This window comes from Oncorhynchus mykiss, chromosome 12 (genome assembly GCF_013265735.2).
Source record: "Oncorhynchus mykiss isolate Arlee chromosome 12, USDA_OmykA_1.1, whole genome shotgun sequence".
Classification (NCBI taxonomy): Eukaryota; Metazoa; Chordata; class Actinopteri; order Salmoniformes; family Salmonidae; genus Oncorhynchus; species Oncorhynchus mykiss.
In genome coordinates this window covers 87,832,646-87,850,936 of record NC_048576.1, presented here as the reverse complement: position 1 = coordinate 87,850,936, position 18,291 = coordinate 87,832,646, and the positions used below count along the sequence as shown (strand labels likewise).

General features: G+C 47.7%; 2 protein-coding genes across 7 annotated transcripts in view; both read right to left on the bottom strand.

Moving 5' to 3' along the window:
• Window positions 1-2,066: 2,066 nt before the first annotated feature.
• On the bottom strand, window positions 2,067-3,596 carry LOC118937772 (extensin-like; the record flags this gene model as incomplete). Its single annotated transcript, XM_036939056.1, has 1 exon — window positions 2,067-3,596. A coding segment is annotated over one exon (1,176 nt), but the record flags the coding sequence as incomplete, so codon positions are not given.
• A 444-nt stretch (window positions 3,597-4,040) lies between these two features.
• The window catches only part of LOC110485252 (G-protein coupled receptor family C group 5 member B-like), a 33,315-nt gene continuing 19,064 nt past the window's right edge, over window positions 4,041-18,291 (bottom strand). For 5 of the 6 annotated variants that reach the window (XM_036939048.1, XM_036939049.1, XM_036939052.1 and 2 more), the window contains exons 2-4: window positions 13,352-14,377; window positions 12,653-12,780; window positions 4,041-10,045 (exon numbers count right to left, since the gene is read on the bottom strand). In XM_036939048.1, coding sequence (XP_036794943.1) covers window positions 10,001-10,045; window positions 12,653-12,780; window positions 13,352-14,375 — 1,197 coding nt within the window. In that variant the 5' untranslated portion in view covers window positions 14,376-14,377 and the 3' untranslated portion in view covers window positions 4,041-10,000. The remainder of the gene's footprint in view (window positions 10,046-12,652; window positions 12,781-13,351; window positions 14,378-18,291) is intronic. The other variant, XM_036939054.1, reaches the window with a different exon arrangement.

Below are 18,291 nucleotides of genomic sequence, written 5' to 3'. Positions count from 1 at the left end.
TTCAATTCTGACCAGTTTCCCTGCCGATGACTAACATCCCCACAGCATGATGCTGCCACCACCGTGCTTCACTGGATGGTGTACTCGGTGTGATGAGAGGTGTTGGGTTTGCACCAGACATCGCGTTTTCCTTGATGGCCAAAAAGCTACATTTTAGTCTCACCTGACCAGAGTATCTTCTTCCATATGTTTGGGGAGTCTCCCACATGCCTTTTGGCGAACACCAAACGTGTTTGCTTATTTTCTTCTTTAAGCAATGGCTTTTTTCTGGACACTCTTCCATAAAGCCCAGCTCTGTGGAGTGCAGGCTTAAAGTAGTCCTATGGACAGATACTCCAATCTCCACTGTGGAGCTTTGCAGCTCCTTTAGGGTTATCTTTGGTCTCTTTGTTGCCTCTCTGATTAATGCCCTCCTTGCCTGGTCTGTGAGTTTTGGTGGGTGGCCCTCTCTTGGCAGGTTTGTTGTGGTGCCATATTCTTTCTTTTTTTATATATAAGGCATCCATGGGATGTTCAACGTTTTGGATAGTTTTTATAACCCAACCCTGATCTGTACATCTCCACAACTTTGTCCCTGGCCTGTTTTGGAGAGCTCCTTGGTCTTCATGGTGTCTCTTGCTTGTTGGTGCCCCTTGCTTAGTGGTGTTGCAGACTCTGGGGCCTTTCAGAACAGAACATATACTGAGAGCATGTGACAGATCATGTGACACTTAGATTGCACACAGGTGGACTTTATTTACTTAAATATGTGACTTCTGAAGGTAATTGGTTGCACCAGATCATATTTAGGGGCTTCATAGCGAAGGGGGTGAATACATGAAATACAAATAAAAATACATTCAAATTACAGGTTGTAATGCAACAAAATAGGAAAAACGCCAAGGGGGATGAATACTTTTGCAAGGCACTGTACTTCTGGTTTTCAGAAGTAATTCAGACCTGGGACACCAGGTGTGTGCAACAATCTACCAGGTAGAAACTAAAACCAGAAATGTGTTGTGTTCCAGGATTGGGCATGCCCTATATAGTGCACTACTTGACCAACAACCTGTCCCTCCATATTGTTTGTGTGGCTAGGGACCTTGCCGACTACGCCAACTGGTCAAAAGTAATACACCTTACAGGGAATAGGGTGCTACGGCAGAGCATGACATGAACATCATCAATGTTATATCAACATCACCACTTTTACACACTATTACTGAGACACTACTGATGAAGAGCATAGGTTACACACTAATATTAGAAACCGTATCGATACGTACTGTAAAGATGACTAGAAACACTGGTAGTCACTAGCACAATGGCTTTGCTCCTCCACAGCGCATAGAAAGGTACATATATTTCCTGTATTTGTCACTTCCTTTTTCCACGAACAAGGTGATAATAATGCTTTAGCTCATGAAACAGACAAATGTTCCCACTCAAAACAGAAATTTAGGGCAGAGAAAAGGATAAGAGCAGATGAACAAAATAGCACATTCTTTTTCCACCTTAGCCTTGTGTCCTGCAAGTCAGGAAGCTGTTGATGGAAAGAGGAAGCGAAAGTGAGATCTGAGAAGAGTGATCTCTCAGTGACTGAGAGCAAGCGGATAAACAGGACAGCAATAAAACACTGAAAATGACAAGACAGAGTGTGATGTACTTTACTCCCTCATGGACCTTTTAGAGACCATTGACATTCCATTGGTTTTGAGAGTGCAATTCAGTGTATTGGCAATATATCCACTGTTATATGTCTGAGTGACTTACCTGCAGAGACCCTGCTCATGAAGACCTCACAGTTTTCAATTGGACCAAATCACAGAGCAGAACAGCAGGTTGGCCCTGTGATGGACAGCTGCTGGTCCAATCATGACGCAGCAGCCCCCAGAAGGCCCAGGCCAGGGAAGGGAGAGAGATGTATCTCAGTCAGTAGGTAATTGGATGCCCGGGGCACAGCTGCCACTGGGTTAGGGTGAGGCGATAAAATAGCTCATTTCATTTCGAGGACATTTGATAGGCCTGAGCAACCAGCACTCCACAGTAGAGCTTGGCTGGCTGGCCGGAAACAGTGGGTTCTGTTGCATGGTGAAACTGGATCACATAGCAGTGGGTAGGTAGCATTAGCCCAGCAGGTAGCAGGATTGCTCTACTAGTTTCAATGTTACTGCATGCACTGGCATGAACGCTTTAGCCTGGCCTCACATCTGTATGTGCTTTTGTCAACTCTGACTGGCTGAGGAGTAATCTCTAGGTACATCTAGTTGAGGAATAGTCTGGGGTGAAGGTAACTCTGGCTGAGGAGTAGTCTGGGGTGAAGGTAACTCTTGCTGAGGAGTAGTCTGGGATGAAGGTAACTCTTGCTGAGGAGTAATCTGCGGTGAAGGTAACTCTTGCTGAGGAGTAATCTGGGGTGAAGGTAACTCGCTGGGGAGAAGCTAACTCTGGCTGGGTAGTAGTCTGTGGAGATGGTAACTCTGGCTGGGGAGTAGTCTGGGGAGAAGGTAACTCTGGATGGGGAGTAGTCTGGGGAGAAGGTAACTCTGGCTGGGGAGTAGTCTGGGGAGAAGGTAACTGGCTGGGGAGTAGTCTGGGGAGAAGGTAACTCTGGCTGGGGAGTAATCTGGGGTGAAGGTAACTCGCTGGGGAGAAGCTAACTCTGGCTGGGTAGTAGTCTGGGGAGATGGTAACTCTGGCTGGGGAGTAGTCTGGGGAGAAGGTAACTCTGGCTGGGGAGTAGTCTGGGGAGAAGGTAACTCTGGCTGGGGAGTAGTCTGGGGAGAAGGTAACTCTGGCTGGGGAGAAGGTAACTCTGGCAGGGTAGTAGTCTGGGGAGATGGTAACTCTGGCTGGGGAGAAGGTAACTCTGGCTGGGGAGAAGGTAACTCTGGCTGGGGAGTAGTCTGGGGAGAAGGTAACTCTGGCTGGGTAGTAGTCTGGGGAGAAGGTAACTCTGGCTGGGGAGTAGTCTGGGGAGAAGGTAACTCTGGCTGGGGAGTAGTCTGGGGAGAAGGTAACTGGCTGGGGAGTAGTCTGGGGAGAAGGTAACTCTGGCTGGGGAGTAGTCTGGGGAGAAGGTAACTCTGGCTGGGGAGTAGTCTGGGGAGAAGGTAACTGGCTGGGGATAAGGTAACTCTGGCAGGGTAGTAGTCTGGGGAGAAGGTAACTCTGGCTGGGGAGTAGTCTGGGGTGAAGGTAACTCTGGCTGGGGAGTAGTCTGGGGAGAAGGTAACTCTGGCTGGGGATAAGGTAACTCTGGCTGGGGAGTAGTCTGGGGAGAAGGTAACTCTGGCTGGGGAGTAGTCTGGGGAGAAGCTAACTCTGGCTGGGGAGTAGTCTGGGGAGAAGGTAACTCTGGCTGGGGAGTAGTCTGGGGAGAAGGTAACTGGCTGGGGAGTAGTCTGGGGAGAAGGTAACTGGCTGGGGAGTAGTCTGGGGAGAAGGTAACTCTGGCTGGGGAGTAGTCTGGGGAGAAGGTAACTCTGGCTGGGGAGTAGTCTGGGGAGAAGGTAACTCTGGCTGGGGAGTAGTCTGGGGAGAAGGCGGAAGCATATACAGACCAGGCTATGACATCTTGGGGATCGGTCACAAAATAGGAAACTTTTTTCTTCTAATCAGGGCCTCAACTATTATGGATATTAGTCCTTCTATACTGGGGATGTGAAGGGTGGAGGGTACTACTGCACTACTCTGAAGATCTGTATTTCAATTTGGCCTATATATCTGTCAATGTCACCTCCCAGTGACGTCTTGACAAACCAACTGAACAGCTTTAACCCTTCCATGTTCAATGTCTGGAACAGAGAGTAAGGAGCAATGAACGAATCAGTCTCGATACCTGTCCCTTTAGCGTCCCAGTAATTCACTATGGACTCTATAGTGGTCGTAAATCAACACGGTTGTGTCCCAAATGGCACCCGCACCCTATTCTATATATAGTGCACTACTTTTGACCAGACCTCTATGTAGGGAATAGGGTGCCATTTGGGACCACTTGGGACAGAGTTCCAGTGGGCCTGTTCTTGTTTAGAAATAAAAACCTGATCCATGGAAAGGCGTTAACTACAAACATGACACTTTATTGAACGTTTGCCTGAATGGGTTACAGAATCTGAGAGTTAACTGTTTGTTCTTCTAATCAGGGGAAACATAGTTCTATACATAGGCATGCTGCGTCACTGCACAGTCACATCTGTGAAAACCAATACCACCCCCGTCGGATGCCCCGAATGGAACAGTGTGAAGGCAAGCCAATTCAGGAGTGGACAAGTCAAGGACATGTCAAACCCAGACAGGAGGGGTGTTTACTAATGGGGCTGCCCAGGGGGGGGGAAACGAACTTGACGGAACAGTAGTATGTGTAAAATCTCACCCTAATTTGTTCATAGCATCTTTATAAACACAGACATGAAGATCTAGATCTTTAGTAATTTCATAGAGATTTCCTTCCAAACTGGCAGGGGGTACAGTATTTGGGTAATCTGATGATGTCACAAGCAACTCCAACAGGTTATTTGTGGGCCTTTTGGCCTGTTTTGGACCCTATCCCCTGACACCCCCTACAGTTCTCTACCGTGTCTCTTATACAACCGTCCTTATCTCTCTCTCGTGTTCAAGAAAGCACAGACATAAAACTGTCATCTGATATACGCTAAAAAATATGATTTTTGTCACATGACCTTCACATAAATATAATTAGTATTTAACAGTACGTCTGAGAGAAAGGTACTTACATGTATATAAATGGTGATGAGCATGCACAGATAGGTAGTCATCGACGAGTGCAAAAATCTACTAAGTAACAGTAACTTTTAACTTTTTTTTGTACTCCACATTGAGTGAAAACATCACAAGATTGAAGAATTGAAACCCGCCCCTCTTCGGTTCTGGGAGGGTGAATCTCCACAGTTGTTCCTTGCTTGTTGTCCACCCACAGCCCTGAGGACAGGACCCGTATTCACAAAGCATCTTAGGGTAGGAGTGCTGATCTAGGATCAGGTCTCTCCTGTCCATATAATCTTATTCAGTATTATCTAAAAGGCAGAACTGATCCTATGCCAGCACTCTGAGGCCTGTAGCCTGTCCCACTGGAGCCTGGCACAGTGCAGTCAGAACGGGCCTGGGTCTGCCCCAGAGAGGCCCGAACAAAGCCTGCCTTGGCATGCAGCGCTGTGGGTTAGGGCCATATACAGAATAACCAATCTAGTAATTATATTTCTATGGTTAGGCCTACATGTAGTGCCTGCCTACCTACCCACCAGTGGAGGCTGGTGGGAGGAGCTATAGGAGGACAGGCTCATTGTAATGGCTGGAATGCAATACATGGAATGGTATCAAACACATGGAAATGTTTGACTCCGTTCCATTAATTCCATTCCAGACATTACAATGAGCCTGTCCTCCTATAGCTCCTCCCACCAGCCTCCACTGCTACCCACCCCCCAGTGAAGAGACATCCTGTAGCCCAATGACCCAGGATTACACCAAAAGACCCTTCGGGTCATAGGTCATAGCTCAGAGGTAATTCTACCATCACTGCTCTACTCTCTGCATCACTATTATATCACAGACACAGTAGTCATTATCTATGAAGTGCAAAACAACAAGTATTTTTGATTAGCATTATGCAACGAATGTCATATCTCTGAAAAATGTATTACGTTTCCCCATATAATAAAACTGTTACAGCAGACAGTGAAACATGTTTTGACAGAGGATACTGTATAGGAGATTTCCAAAGTTGTCGCAAGTAGGAAAAACCACACCCAAAGTTAGCTAGATGCCTCACAGACAGACCGTTGTGTTTTTCAACGTTAATAATCAAATCAAATGAAATTAAAAACATGGCTAGCATCTTGACATATGTTTTAAAATACTAGTTAAAAAGAACAAAGAAAGACACCAGCAAGAGAAAAATAAAAAACGAAAAAATAACAATAAAATCAATCCAGTCACAAATCCGATAAATTAAAATCTAATCATTATTACACTAGTCAGATGCCCAGTGGTTTATATAATATATTAGGCTGGTGTCTAAAAAAAATCATCCTCTACAGTCAAAAAGAAATCTAACCAAAACAAGCTATACAGCACTACTATATACAGTCTCTCTCTCGTAAGGGGAGAGCTGGTAAGTATGTAAGGGAGAGGGAGACTGAAAACAGAGACCTTGCTGTAACACAAGAGTCTTTCTTGGCACAGAAAACGGTAGTTACCAGCACAGAGGGACGAGAGGAGGGAGAGAGGCTTCTCAGATAAGGAGGACAGCACAGAGCAGTGCTGCCTTCCCCACAGACAGACACACACACACACTGGGGAAAGAGCCATTTTGTCACACAGATACGTTTGCTGATTGGGGGGGAAGTCAAAGCGATGTAGCCGTCACATAGACCATTGTAACCCCTCCCCTCTGGACTGGCTCCTCCCTTCCTCTCTCTAGCTACCCATCCCCCTTTTCTTCCCCAGTCCTCCCCACAGGCTTATAGCTGATCTCACAGTATACTATATCTGATCATTCACAGGGACCAGGACAGGCAGTTCCACACCCCAGTCAGGGCTTGTCTATATATAGGCTGACAGTATGGGGTTGTGTATCTGGAGCTGACCAAGACGTCTGGAACTCTGGATCCATTTCTCAGGCTCACTGGAAACCAGTCTGGAGGAAATGGGAGAGGCACAGCCAGGACTGGAACAGGACTGGAGCTGTGTATTGCACAGTTGTTGTATATCCTCCCAACACTGATCAAATCAATAACACACGCACACACGCACAAGTGTGCACACACACACAAACAGATAGAACATGTTTTTTATCTCTATGCACACACACACACACGTTTGAAAAAACAAAACAGTAAAAGGGAAGTCCATCTCCTCCCCGCCGACCCATTTCTCTCTGATATAAAGGGACAGTTGGTTCAGTCCTGCTGGTTCAGAAAGTCTCTGTGGTCACAGGAGAACATGGTGGGAAAACACAGCCTGTCTGACCTATATACACAGTCCCTGTCTGACACCCTGTCTGTCCAATCAAGATACCCTCCTCACTGACTGACATCCTGTCCATCCAATCAGCATCCCCGGATTCCCCCGGTTCCTACTGTTCGTCCAGTAGAAGCTTAGCTCTGTCCGCCAGGTGCTAGGTGAGCTGGATAGGTGTATAGTAGTTTGCGGTCATATTGTCGTTATGGTTAGTTGGACCGCAGCCTGGGTGGGTTCACAGTTTGGGGTTAGACAAGTGGAAAGACGAGATGAGTAGAGGTGAGTCCCGGTTACTCAGTAAAGGTGAGTCCAGGTTACTCAGTAGAGGTGAGTCCAGGTTACCCAGTAGAGGTGAGTCCAGGTTACTCAGTAGAGGTGAGTCCAGGTTACTCAGTAAAGGTGAGTCCAGGTTACTCAGTAGAGGTGAGTCCAGGTTACTCAGTAGAGTTGAGTCCAGGTTACTCAGTAAAGGTGAGTCCAGGTTACTCAGTAGAGGTGAGTCCAGGTTACTCAGTAAAGGTGAGTCCAGGTTACTCAGTAGAGGTGAGTCCAGGTTACTCAGTAGAGGTGAGTCCAGGTTACTCAGTAGAGGTGAGTCCAGGTTACTCAGTAGAGGTGAGTCCAGGTTACTCAGTAGAGGTGAGTCCAGGTTACTCAGTAGAGGTGAGTCCAGGTTACTCAGTAGAGGTGAGTCCAGGTTACTCAGTAAAGGTGAGTCCAGGTTACTTAGTAGAGGTGAGTCCAGGTTACTCAGTAGAGGTGAGTCCAGGTTACTCAGTAAAATTGAGTCCAGGTTACTCAGTAGTAGTGATTCTTGGTGCAAGGAGTATTTTTTGGGGGGGGGTCCAGAGTCTTGGAGTAGAGCCAGTAAAGATGAGGTACACACACATATATACACAGGTAACTGACAAGATAATGGAAACACTTGAGTAAATGAGGTGGGGATGGGCACGCTTATTCAGATATTCAAATATCCAAATGGACGTTAGTATTTGAATACTTGTGAGAGTTTTCATTTTTAGTCTATTTTAACAATGAAAAGGCTTTGTCTAAATGTAATTATTTATGAGACAATGCTACACACAAGGATATGCCATGACATTTTAAATTCTTAATTCAATAAAACTATATTTTGAATGTAGTTTTATGACATAAAGTACATACCATAGTAGCCTACACGGGTTTCACGTGTGTGTTATTGTCGGCCAATCAATGTGGCACCATCTACACTCAGTGGCTCCGTGTGTAGTAAGTAACGTGGGAGATCTCTAATCAATGCAAAATGGAATTAAAATGACAGAATTTAGTTAGTTAAATGAGAAGGAGTAGGCTACAACTACCAGAAACCATCAGGTGAGCTGTTGTTTAATCTGAATGGAGTTATTGTAGACAAGGACAGGAAGCACAGCAAAATAACCTTAAGTACTTTTAGCCTAGGTAGCTAGCTAGCTGGCTAATATAGCTGGCTAACATAGCTAGCTTCTTTAGATTGATTTGATACATACAAGACAGGCACTACCAGATGGGATGATGGATAACCTATGGAATCTACAAATGTGTTTAATTAGTCTGTATGGCTACTCTCTCTCTCGAAAAACTCACTGGCACCTGCCAATCACACACGCAAGCAAGCAGGACGCAAGTAGCATAGGCTGCACAGCAATCTAATTCCCAAGTTTAAACAACTCGACTATCCAGATATCCCCTACAAAAATCATGATTTTATTTGAATAGTGAAAGTATTTCAAATGCCCATCCCTAAAATGAGATATTGAAAGCAGGTGCTTCTACACAGGTGTTGTTCCTGAATTAATTAAGCAATTAACATCCCATCATTCTTAGAGTCAGGTATAAAAATGCTGAGCAGGCAATTATTTTGGCTACCATAACTATCCCCCCTTAGGATGATAATTCCCCCATCCACAGGGCACGAGTGGTCACTGAATGGTTTGATGAGCATGAAAACGATGTAAACCAAATCTCAGTCACCACATCTCAACCCAATTGAATACTTATGGGAGATTCTGGAGTGATGTCTGACACAGTGTTTCCACCACCATCAACAAAACAACAAATTATGGAATTTCTCATGGAAGAATGGTGTCGCCTGCCTCCAACAGAGTTCCAGACACTTGTAGAATCTATGTCGAGGTGCATTGAAGCTGTTCTCATGGTGGCCCAACACCCTATTAAGACACTTTATGTTGGTGTTTCCTGTATTTTGACAGTTACCTGTAGGCACACACTGGCTAGAGAGGTTGGAGTTTAAGCCATACTTGTCCGTGTGTTATTCTATTGTGTGAGGGGCTGTGGTGAGGCACAGGGCTGTAAGGTACCGTACCTACAGGAGGATGGAGGACAGAACACTGGCTAGAGAGGTTGGAGTTTAAGCCATACTTGTCCGTGTGTTATTCTGTGGTGAGGTACAGGTCTGTAAGGTACCGTACCTACAGGAGGATGGAGGACAGAACAAAACATTCTGCTTTAGAAGAGTTTCTCCCAAAATAAACAACAAAAACAGAGCAAATATCTCAAAAGGGAGAGAGGTTTCACAGTTTTTCAGAAGTTATACAGTGGCTTAGTAGTCTCGTGGGGGTAAACTTGACTCATACAAAAGAAACCTGACAGTCAACATTTCAAACCTCACATCTCCCAGATGAAAATGGTCTCCACAGCATTTGCAACCAAAATAGGGTTGTTTTTAAGTTGAATATCTCCTACAGTGATTTAACTTCAAAACTACCTGTAATGTTTTGATCTGTCCTCCATACCTGCTCTCCCCCTCAGTCACACTCATTCAGTGGTTGGTTGGTGTATTTGATTAACACAGGGTGGGTGGTGTGTGTAAGCCCTCTGTAAGTCATCTGTTTAACTGTCTGTCCCCATACGCACATAGAGATCTGGGGGGGGGGGGGGGGGGGGGGGTCCTGATGGTGTCCATGTTATAGTTATCCTCTCTGGGTTATTCCTCTGTCCAAGGACCCTTCATCCCTTCTTCATCACCCCATTCTTCCTTCCTCTTCTTCTTCATCTCTGTCCTTCACCACAGCTGACGCCCCGTATAGGTCGGGGGTGCGGAGGGGACCTGTGAAAGGGAGGAGAGGGAGAAAGAAATGGGACGTCAGTTTGGTCATATACAGTGTTTGAAGTTGAGAGACACCTATGTAAACACACACACACCGCATACACACCACACCACACCACACCACACACACCACACGTTCCTGATAAGAGGTTATATTTTGATTGTTGCCTGTATTACATCTTCAAAACCCCTTATTTCATCTTTATCTTCCTCCTCTCTCTTCCTCCTCTCTCTTCCTCCTCTCTCTTCCTCCTCTCTCTTCCTCCTCTCTCTTCCTCTTCCCTCTTCCCTCTCTCTTCCTCTTCTCTCTTCCTCTTCCCTCTTCCCCTTCTCTCTTCCTCCTCTCTCTTCCTCCTCTCTCTTCCTCCTCCCTCTTCCTCCTCTCTCTTCCCCTCTCTCTTCCCCTCTCTCTTCCTCCTCCCTCTTCCTCCTCTCTCTTCCCCTCTCTCTTCCTCCTCTCTCTTCCCCTCTCTCTTCCTCCTCTCTCTTCCCCTCTCTCTTCCTCCTCCCTCTTCCCCTTCTCTCTTCCCCTTCTCTCTTCCTCCTCTCTCTTCCCCTCTCTCTTCCTCCTCCCTCTTCCCCTTCACTCTTCCTCCTCTCTCTTCCTCCTCCCTCTTCCCCTTCTCTCTTCCTCCTCCCTCTTCCCCTTCTCTCTTCCTCCTCTCTCTTCCCCTCTCTTCCTCCTCTCTCTTCCCCTTCTCTCTTCCTCCTCCCTCTTCCCCTTCACTCTTCCTCCTCTCTCTTCCTCCTCCCTCTTCCCCTTCTCTCTTCCTCCTCCCTCTTCCCCTTCTCTCTTCCTCCTCTCTCTTCCCCTCTCTCTTCCTCCTCCCTATTCCCCTTCTCTCTTCCTCCTCCCTCTTCCCCTTCTCTCTTCCTCCTCCCTCTTCCCCTCTCTCTTCCTCCTCCCTCTTCCCCTTCTCTCTTCCTCCTCTCTCTTCCCCTCTCTCTTCCTCCTCCCTCTTCCCCTCTCTCTTCCTCCTCCCTCTTCCCCTTCACTCTTCCTCCTCTCTCTTCCTCCTCCCTCTTCCCCTTCTCTCTTCCTCCTCTCTCTTCCTCCTCCCTCTTCCCCTTCACTCTTCCTCCTCTCTCTTCCTCCTCCCTCTTCCCCTTCTCTCTTCCTCCTCCCTCTTCCCCTTCTCTCTTCCTCCTCTCTCTTCCCCTCTCTCTTCCTCCTCCCTCTTCCCCTTCTCTCTTCCTCCTCCCTCTTCCCCTTCTCTCTTCCTCCTCCCTCTTCCCCTCTCTCTTCCTCCTCCCTCTTCCCCTTCTCTCTTCCTCCTCCCTCTTCCCCTTCTCTCTTCCTCCTCCCTCTTCCCCTTCTCTCTTCCTCCTCCCTCTTCCCCTTCTCTCTTCCTCCTCTCTCTTCCTCTTCCCTCTTCCCCTTCTCTCTTCCTCCTCTCTCTTCCTCTTCCCTCTTCCCCTTCTCTCTTCCCCTCTCTTCCCCTCTCTCTTCCTCCTCTCTCTTCCCCTCTCTCTTCCCCTTCTCTCTTCCCCTCTCTCTTCCTCCTCTCTCTTCCCCTCTCTCTTCTCCTCTCTCTTCCCCTCTCTCTTCCTCCTCTCTCTTCCTACTCTCTCTTCCCCTCTCTCTTCCTCCTCTCTCTTCCCTTCTCTCTCTTCCCCCTCTCTCTTCCTCCTCTCTCTTCCTCCTCTCTTCCCCTCTCTCTTCCTCCTCTCTCTTCCCCTCTCTCTTCCTCCTCTCTCTTCCCCTTCTCTCTTCCCCTCTCTCTTCCTCCTCTCTGCCTTTTTTCTCTCGATTCAGCCTCAACAGCTAATCCTGCTCTTTTATGCAGGAGAGAGCATCATTTCCAGAACTCCCCTCCTTTCCTTTCCCTACTACCTACTAAAGTACATTAATACCACTCTGATGTAGGTGGCAGGTCTATGAGCATAATACTAGGAGGGAGACCATTTGGTTCACAGGTAAACGTTCCCAGAGCTTTAGCTGGGCGGTGGCTCAGTGATTTCTGGCTGTTTTCTAGTTCCAGATTCTGCCTCTAATGTAGTGGCAGGTGTCAGAGCAGAGACTGGGAGGGAGCCATTTTAAAACGTTCCCAGAACGTAAGCTGAAAGTTGGCTCAGCGATTTTCTGGACGCGTGGCTCCAGACTCTGCCAGGTCAGCAACGTTTATTTATAGCGAGGTGATTGGAGGTTAGTCACATGCGCTAGGGAGCTCACCCAACCATCCTGGGGCTATAAAGGGTGTGACTGGGCCAGGGGCACAGCTGCATCCCTCACACTGGAGAGATGGCTCTAGTCTGCAGCCCAGGGAACCCACTCCCTCATTCACGCACGCACACACACACACACACACACATACACACACACACACACACAATGTGTGTATATGTGTTGTGTATATGTGGCTTATACCTAATATGTGTGGCTTTCTAGCGCAGAATAATAATTTGAGTTTGTATACCTGTGAATGGTAGCGTGTGACAGGGGTGTAAACGTGGGTGTAAATGTGTGTGTGCTCACTGCCCAGGTGAGTGAGAGTATGTTTCTATATATGTGTAAGTGTCTACACTGCTTTCTTGCTCAGGATCATAATCCGAGTTTGAATAGAGGTTGTGAATGGATGTGCAGCGTGGTCGGATGTGTAAACGTACAATATGAGAACTCACCGCTCCCCCATTCAGGATCATGGTCATCTCAGTGGGCTGGTACACGTTGCTGCGGAAGGGGGCACTGGGTCTGGGCGCTGTGTTACCATTATGATGACCTGCACTCCTCAGACCTGGCACAGCAGAGGAACAACGATATTATCTTATTCTCTTCTGCAAACACATTCATTCATCCATTCTACATTAAGATCGACACAGGAACAGATGCCTAATCTGTACTTTTAACACACATGCTGTACAGGTACTGTTTGTACCACGACAAGAACCACTGCTCTTTTTAACCCAGTATGGTAATATCACTATGTCCTACATCCAACCCCATACACAGGAACAGATGCCTAATCTGTACTTTTAACACACATGCTGTACAGGTACTGTTTGTACCACGACAAGAACCACTGCTCTTTTTAACCCAGTATGGTAATATCACTATGTCCTACATCCAACCCCATACACAGGAACAGATGCCTAATCTGTACTTTTAACACACATGCTGTACAGGTACTGTTTGTACCACGACAAGAACCACTGCCCTTTTTAACCCAGTATGGTAATATCACTATGTCACTATGTCCTACATCCAACCCCATACACAGAAACATGCATGTAAAACCTCAGTAGAGCTGTACTGAGCTTGTAAGCATGAATTTTAATATACATTTGAAAGTCAAAGTCTCTTGTTACCTGCAGTGTTTTCGTCAAAGCCGTAGCCCTGGTTCTCCGGAAACTGCCTGTGTGAGAGGGGGATGTCCTCGTCGAAGCTGGTCTCCCTCATGCGGGACGGGGCCTGGGACGTGTCAAAATAGTCAGGGGCGGAGGGTTGTGGCGGGGAGCAGAGACAGGAGTGTGCCTCGGGCACGGCGTGGAACAGGAGGAGGAGCCAACCCTGTGCCACCAGTGCTATCGCCAATGCTGGATCGTCCCAGTCCGGGGACCGCCCCAGCCAGGCGTTACCGTAGAGATAGAAGCCCACCCAGGCAACCCAGAGGAGGAGGGACAACAGACAGGCGGAGAGGAGCCAGACCGCGTTACAGCGCCACTGCCGGGTCTTCCCACAGAGAGCGAAGGAGGCCGCCCCCAGCGCGGCTAGCAGTAGCGCAAGCACATAGCTACAGGCTAAGGAGAAGTCCAGAGGCAGGTACTGGCAGGCCGCTCTGCCCTCCCTGAGCACCGTGAGCAGGAGCCACTCGGCGGCGATGATCCCCTGGACGGCGCTCAGCCCCAGGGCCAGGCCGGTCAGAGTGCAGCCCCCCGGGCTCCGGCGCTCGCTGCCCAACCTCCGGAGCCGCACACCCTGCACCAGCAGGCAGGAGAAGCACAGGGCGAAGAGCAGGCCCCAGAGGGCACGGCGCAGAAGACACAGCTGTTCGTCACGCTCGATGAGGTAGGCGAAACTGAGGCCGAACAGGCCCAGGATGCCCAGGAGCAGGAGGAGAATGGGTCCCACGCCGCTGCGCTTCTCCGCCTCGCTCACGTGGTGTAGTCGGCAGAGGATGATCAGGCCCAGTAAAATGGCAGCCAGGGCGCCGCCGGCCGCTGCAGATTCAACCGCCACGCCCCAAACAGAGTCCAGGTCACAGAGGAGGGTGTAGGGGCGCACCAGGCCCCAGCCACACCCCCGGGGCACTGCCAACGTGTCCTCATCAGGGTCCTGGGAGGAACCACGCTGGACCACGGAGAGGAGGAGGAGGACAGGGAAGAACGCCATCTCTAAGAGGAGGAGGGAGGAGAGAGGGTAGAGAAACAGTCATTTCTGGATCAAAATGTGCAAAGTGAAACAAAGTGTGACAAGTAAATCGTCTACTGTAAATCTGGCTGTGTTTTTTTATGAAACAAGTGATCACTGTGTGAGTGACAGTGTATGTACATGGAAGTGTTATCCAACGGCACACACGCACCCACACTTCCTGTATCCGCAACAGGAGCACAGTGACTCTCTCCTTCCATCCTGTAAATGGCCAGAGGTCAACACACAGCCAAGAGGCTCCTTACCAACATTACACACTGATAGCTTCAACATACGTACACATACACTGACTACACCAATGCATGCATGCACACACACCCACACAAATGCATATAGACACACACAAAATGATGAGCATTAACTAGATATTTCCAGAACAAGAGCAGTCAAGTAAACAAACCATTCATATGGCTTTACCATGAAGCTGAGAGTCAGAGGTTGGAAATGTACTTGTTTTGAAAGGAGAACATTGACTGACCGGTAGTCTTTATAACATCAGTATCCACAGACAGAGTCATACTCAGAGAAAACACTGCTCACTGTCTGAGCGGACGCGGGAAGGCATGTAGAATCATATCAGTGGAGGCTGGTGGGAGGAGCTATAGAAGGACAGGCTCAATGTAATGGCTAGAATGGAATTAATGGAACAGAGTCAAACATCAATCAAATTTCAAATCAAATGTAGTTACATCAGCTGATGTCTCAAAGTGATGTTCAGAAACCCAGCCTAAAACCCCAAACAGCAAGCAATACAGGTGTAGAAGCACGTGGTTTCTATATGTTTGATGTGTTTGACTCCGTTCCATTGCCTCCATTCCAGCCATTACAATGAGCCCGTCCTCCTATAGCTCCTCCCACCAGCCTCCACAGGATTATATATATATCAGGAATAGAAGAACAGGGAACCTCCTGTCCAGGCAGAGGAGCTGACAGCATCATGATGTTTAGGTAAGACACTGAGACGAGGCATATTGCATAGGTAAAACACACACACACACATTTAAAATGAAGATCTTCAGAAAGCACTGACAGCCAGAGTAGGGCAACTGAGGAAATCAATATCACCTCACAGTGACTGTCTGTTTCTCCATCACATTAACTCCCTATCCCATTCTATCCTATCCCATTCTATCCTATCCCATCCTATCCTATCCCATCCCATTCTATCCTATCCCATCCCATCCTATCCCATTCTATCCAATCCCATCCTATCCCATCCCATCCTATCCTATCCCATCCTATCCTATCCCATCCCATCCTATCCCATTCTATCCCATCCCATCCTATCCCATTCTATCCTATCCCATCTCATCCTATCCCATTCTATCCTATCCCATCTCATCCTATCCCATTCTATCATATCCCATCTCATCCTATCCCATTCTATCATATCCCATTCTATCATATCCCATCCTATCCCATCCCATCCTATCCCATCCCATCTCATCTCATCCTATCCCATTCTATCGTATCCCATCCTATCGTATCCCATCCTATCCCATCCCATCCTATCCTATCCCATCCTATCCTATCCCATCCCATCCTATCCCATTCTATCCCATCCCATCCTATCCCATTCTATCCTATCCCATCTCATCCTATCCCATTCTATCCTATCCCATCTCATCCTATCCCATTCTATCATATCCCATCTCATCCTATCCCATTCTATCATATCCCATTCTATCATATCCCATCCTATCCCATCCCATCCTATCCCATCCCATCTCATCTCATCCTATCCCATTCTATCGTATCCCATCCTATCGTATCCCATCCTATCCCATCCCATCCCATCCTATCCTATCCCATCTCATCCTATCCCCTTCTATCATATCCCATTCTATCATATCCCATCCTATCCCATCCCATCCTATCCCATCCCATCTCATCTCATCCTATCCCATTCTATCGTATCCCATCCTATCCCATCCCATCCTATCCCATCCCATCCCATCCTATCCTATCCCATCTCATCCTATCCCCTTCTATCGTATCCCATTCTATCGTATCCCATCCTATCCCATCCCATCCTATCCCATCACATCCCATCCTATCCCATCTTATCCCATCCTGTCTCATCCTACCCTATCCCATCCTATCCTACCCTATCCCATCCTATCCCACCCTATCCCATTCTACCCTATCCCATCCCATCCTATCCTATCCCATCACATCCTACCCTATCCCATCTTATCCCATCCTGTCTCATCCTATCCTATCCCACCCTATCCCATCCTATCCCATTCTACCCTATCCCATTCTATCCTATCCCATCCTATCCCATCCTATCCCATCCTATCTCATCTTACCCTATCCCCTTCTATCGTATCCCATTCTATCGTATCCCATCCTATCCCATCCCATCCTATCCCATCACATCCCATCCTATCCCATCTTATCCCATCCTGTCTCATCCTACCCTATCCCATCCTATCCTACCCTATCCCATCCTATCCCACCCTATCCCATTCTACCCTATCCCATCCCATCCTATCCTATCCCATCACATCCTACCCTATCCCATCTTATCCCATCCTGTCTCATCCTATCCTATCCCACCCTATCCCATCCTATCCCATTCTACCCTATCCCATTCTATCCTATCCCATCCTATCCCATCCTATCCCATCCTATCTCATCTTACCCTATCCCATCCCATCCTATCCCATCCTATCCAATTCCATTTTATCCTAATCTACCCTATCCCTTCCCATCCTACCCTATCCCATCCCATCCTATCCTCCTATCCCATCCTATCTCATCCTACCCATTTCCCATCCTATCCTATCCCATCTCATCCTATCCTATCCCATCCCATCCTATCCAATCCCATTTTATCCTAATCTTCCCTATCCCTTTCCATCCTATCCTATCTCATCCTACCCTATCCCATCCCATCCCATCCTCCTATCCTATCCTATCCCATCCTACCCTATCCCATCCTACCCTATCCCATCCTACCCTATCCCATCCTACCCTATCCCATCCTATCCCATCCTACCCTATCCTATCCTATCCCACCCTATCCCATCCTACCCTATCCCATCCTATCCCATCCTACCCTATCCCATCCTACCCTATCCCATCCTATCCCATCCTACCCTATCCTATCCTATCCCACCCTATCCCATCCTACCCTATCCCATCCTATCCCATCCTACCCTATCCCATCCTACCCTATCCCATCCTATCCCATCCTACCCTATCCCATCCTACCCTATCCCATCCTACCCTATCCCATCCTATCCCATCCCACCCTATCCCATCCTACCCTATCCCATCCTATCCCATCCTACCCTATCCCATCCTACCCTATCCCATCCTATCCCATCCTACCCTATCCTATCCTATCCCACCCTATCCCATCCTACCCTATCCTATCCTATCCCATCCTATCCTATCCCATCCTAACAAAACAAACACACATAAACAAAACAAATACACACAAGACGATCCCTCATAAGTCTCTAAAGAGACAACGAACACACTGTAGGATCAGTATGTAAGGCTGTATCTAAACTCACAAACACACACACACATTCACACTGACACACCAGCCTGTTTTTAAACCAGCCTAGTAACAGTCAACAACATCTGTCCGGTCCCTTCACGACACATCACACACTGACCTTTCAGACATACTTTCCTATCTGCCTCATACAGTCAATAGCACTGCATTCATTTTAAACCTTCACCACGCATCACTCTAACACACACAACCACACAAATACAACACAGACCCTACACAACCCTTTCACCCTGTTCACACTATCATGCCCACCCAAACCAAACTGTGTTGGCTGACATAACAACACAGACCCTACACAACCCTTTCACTCTGTTCACACTATCATGCCCACCCAAACCAAACTGT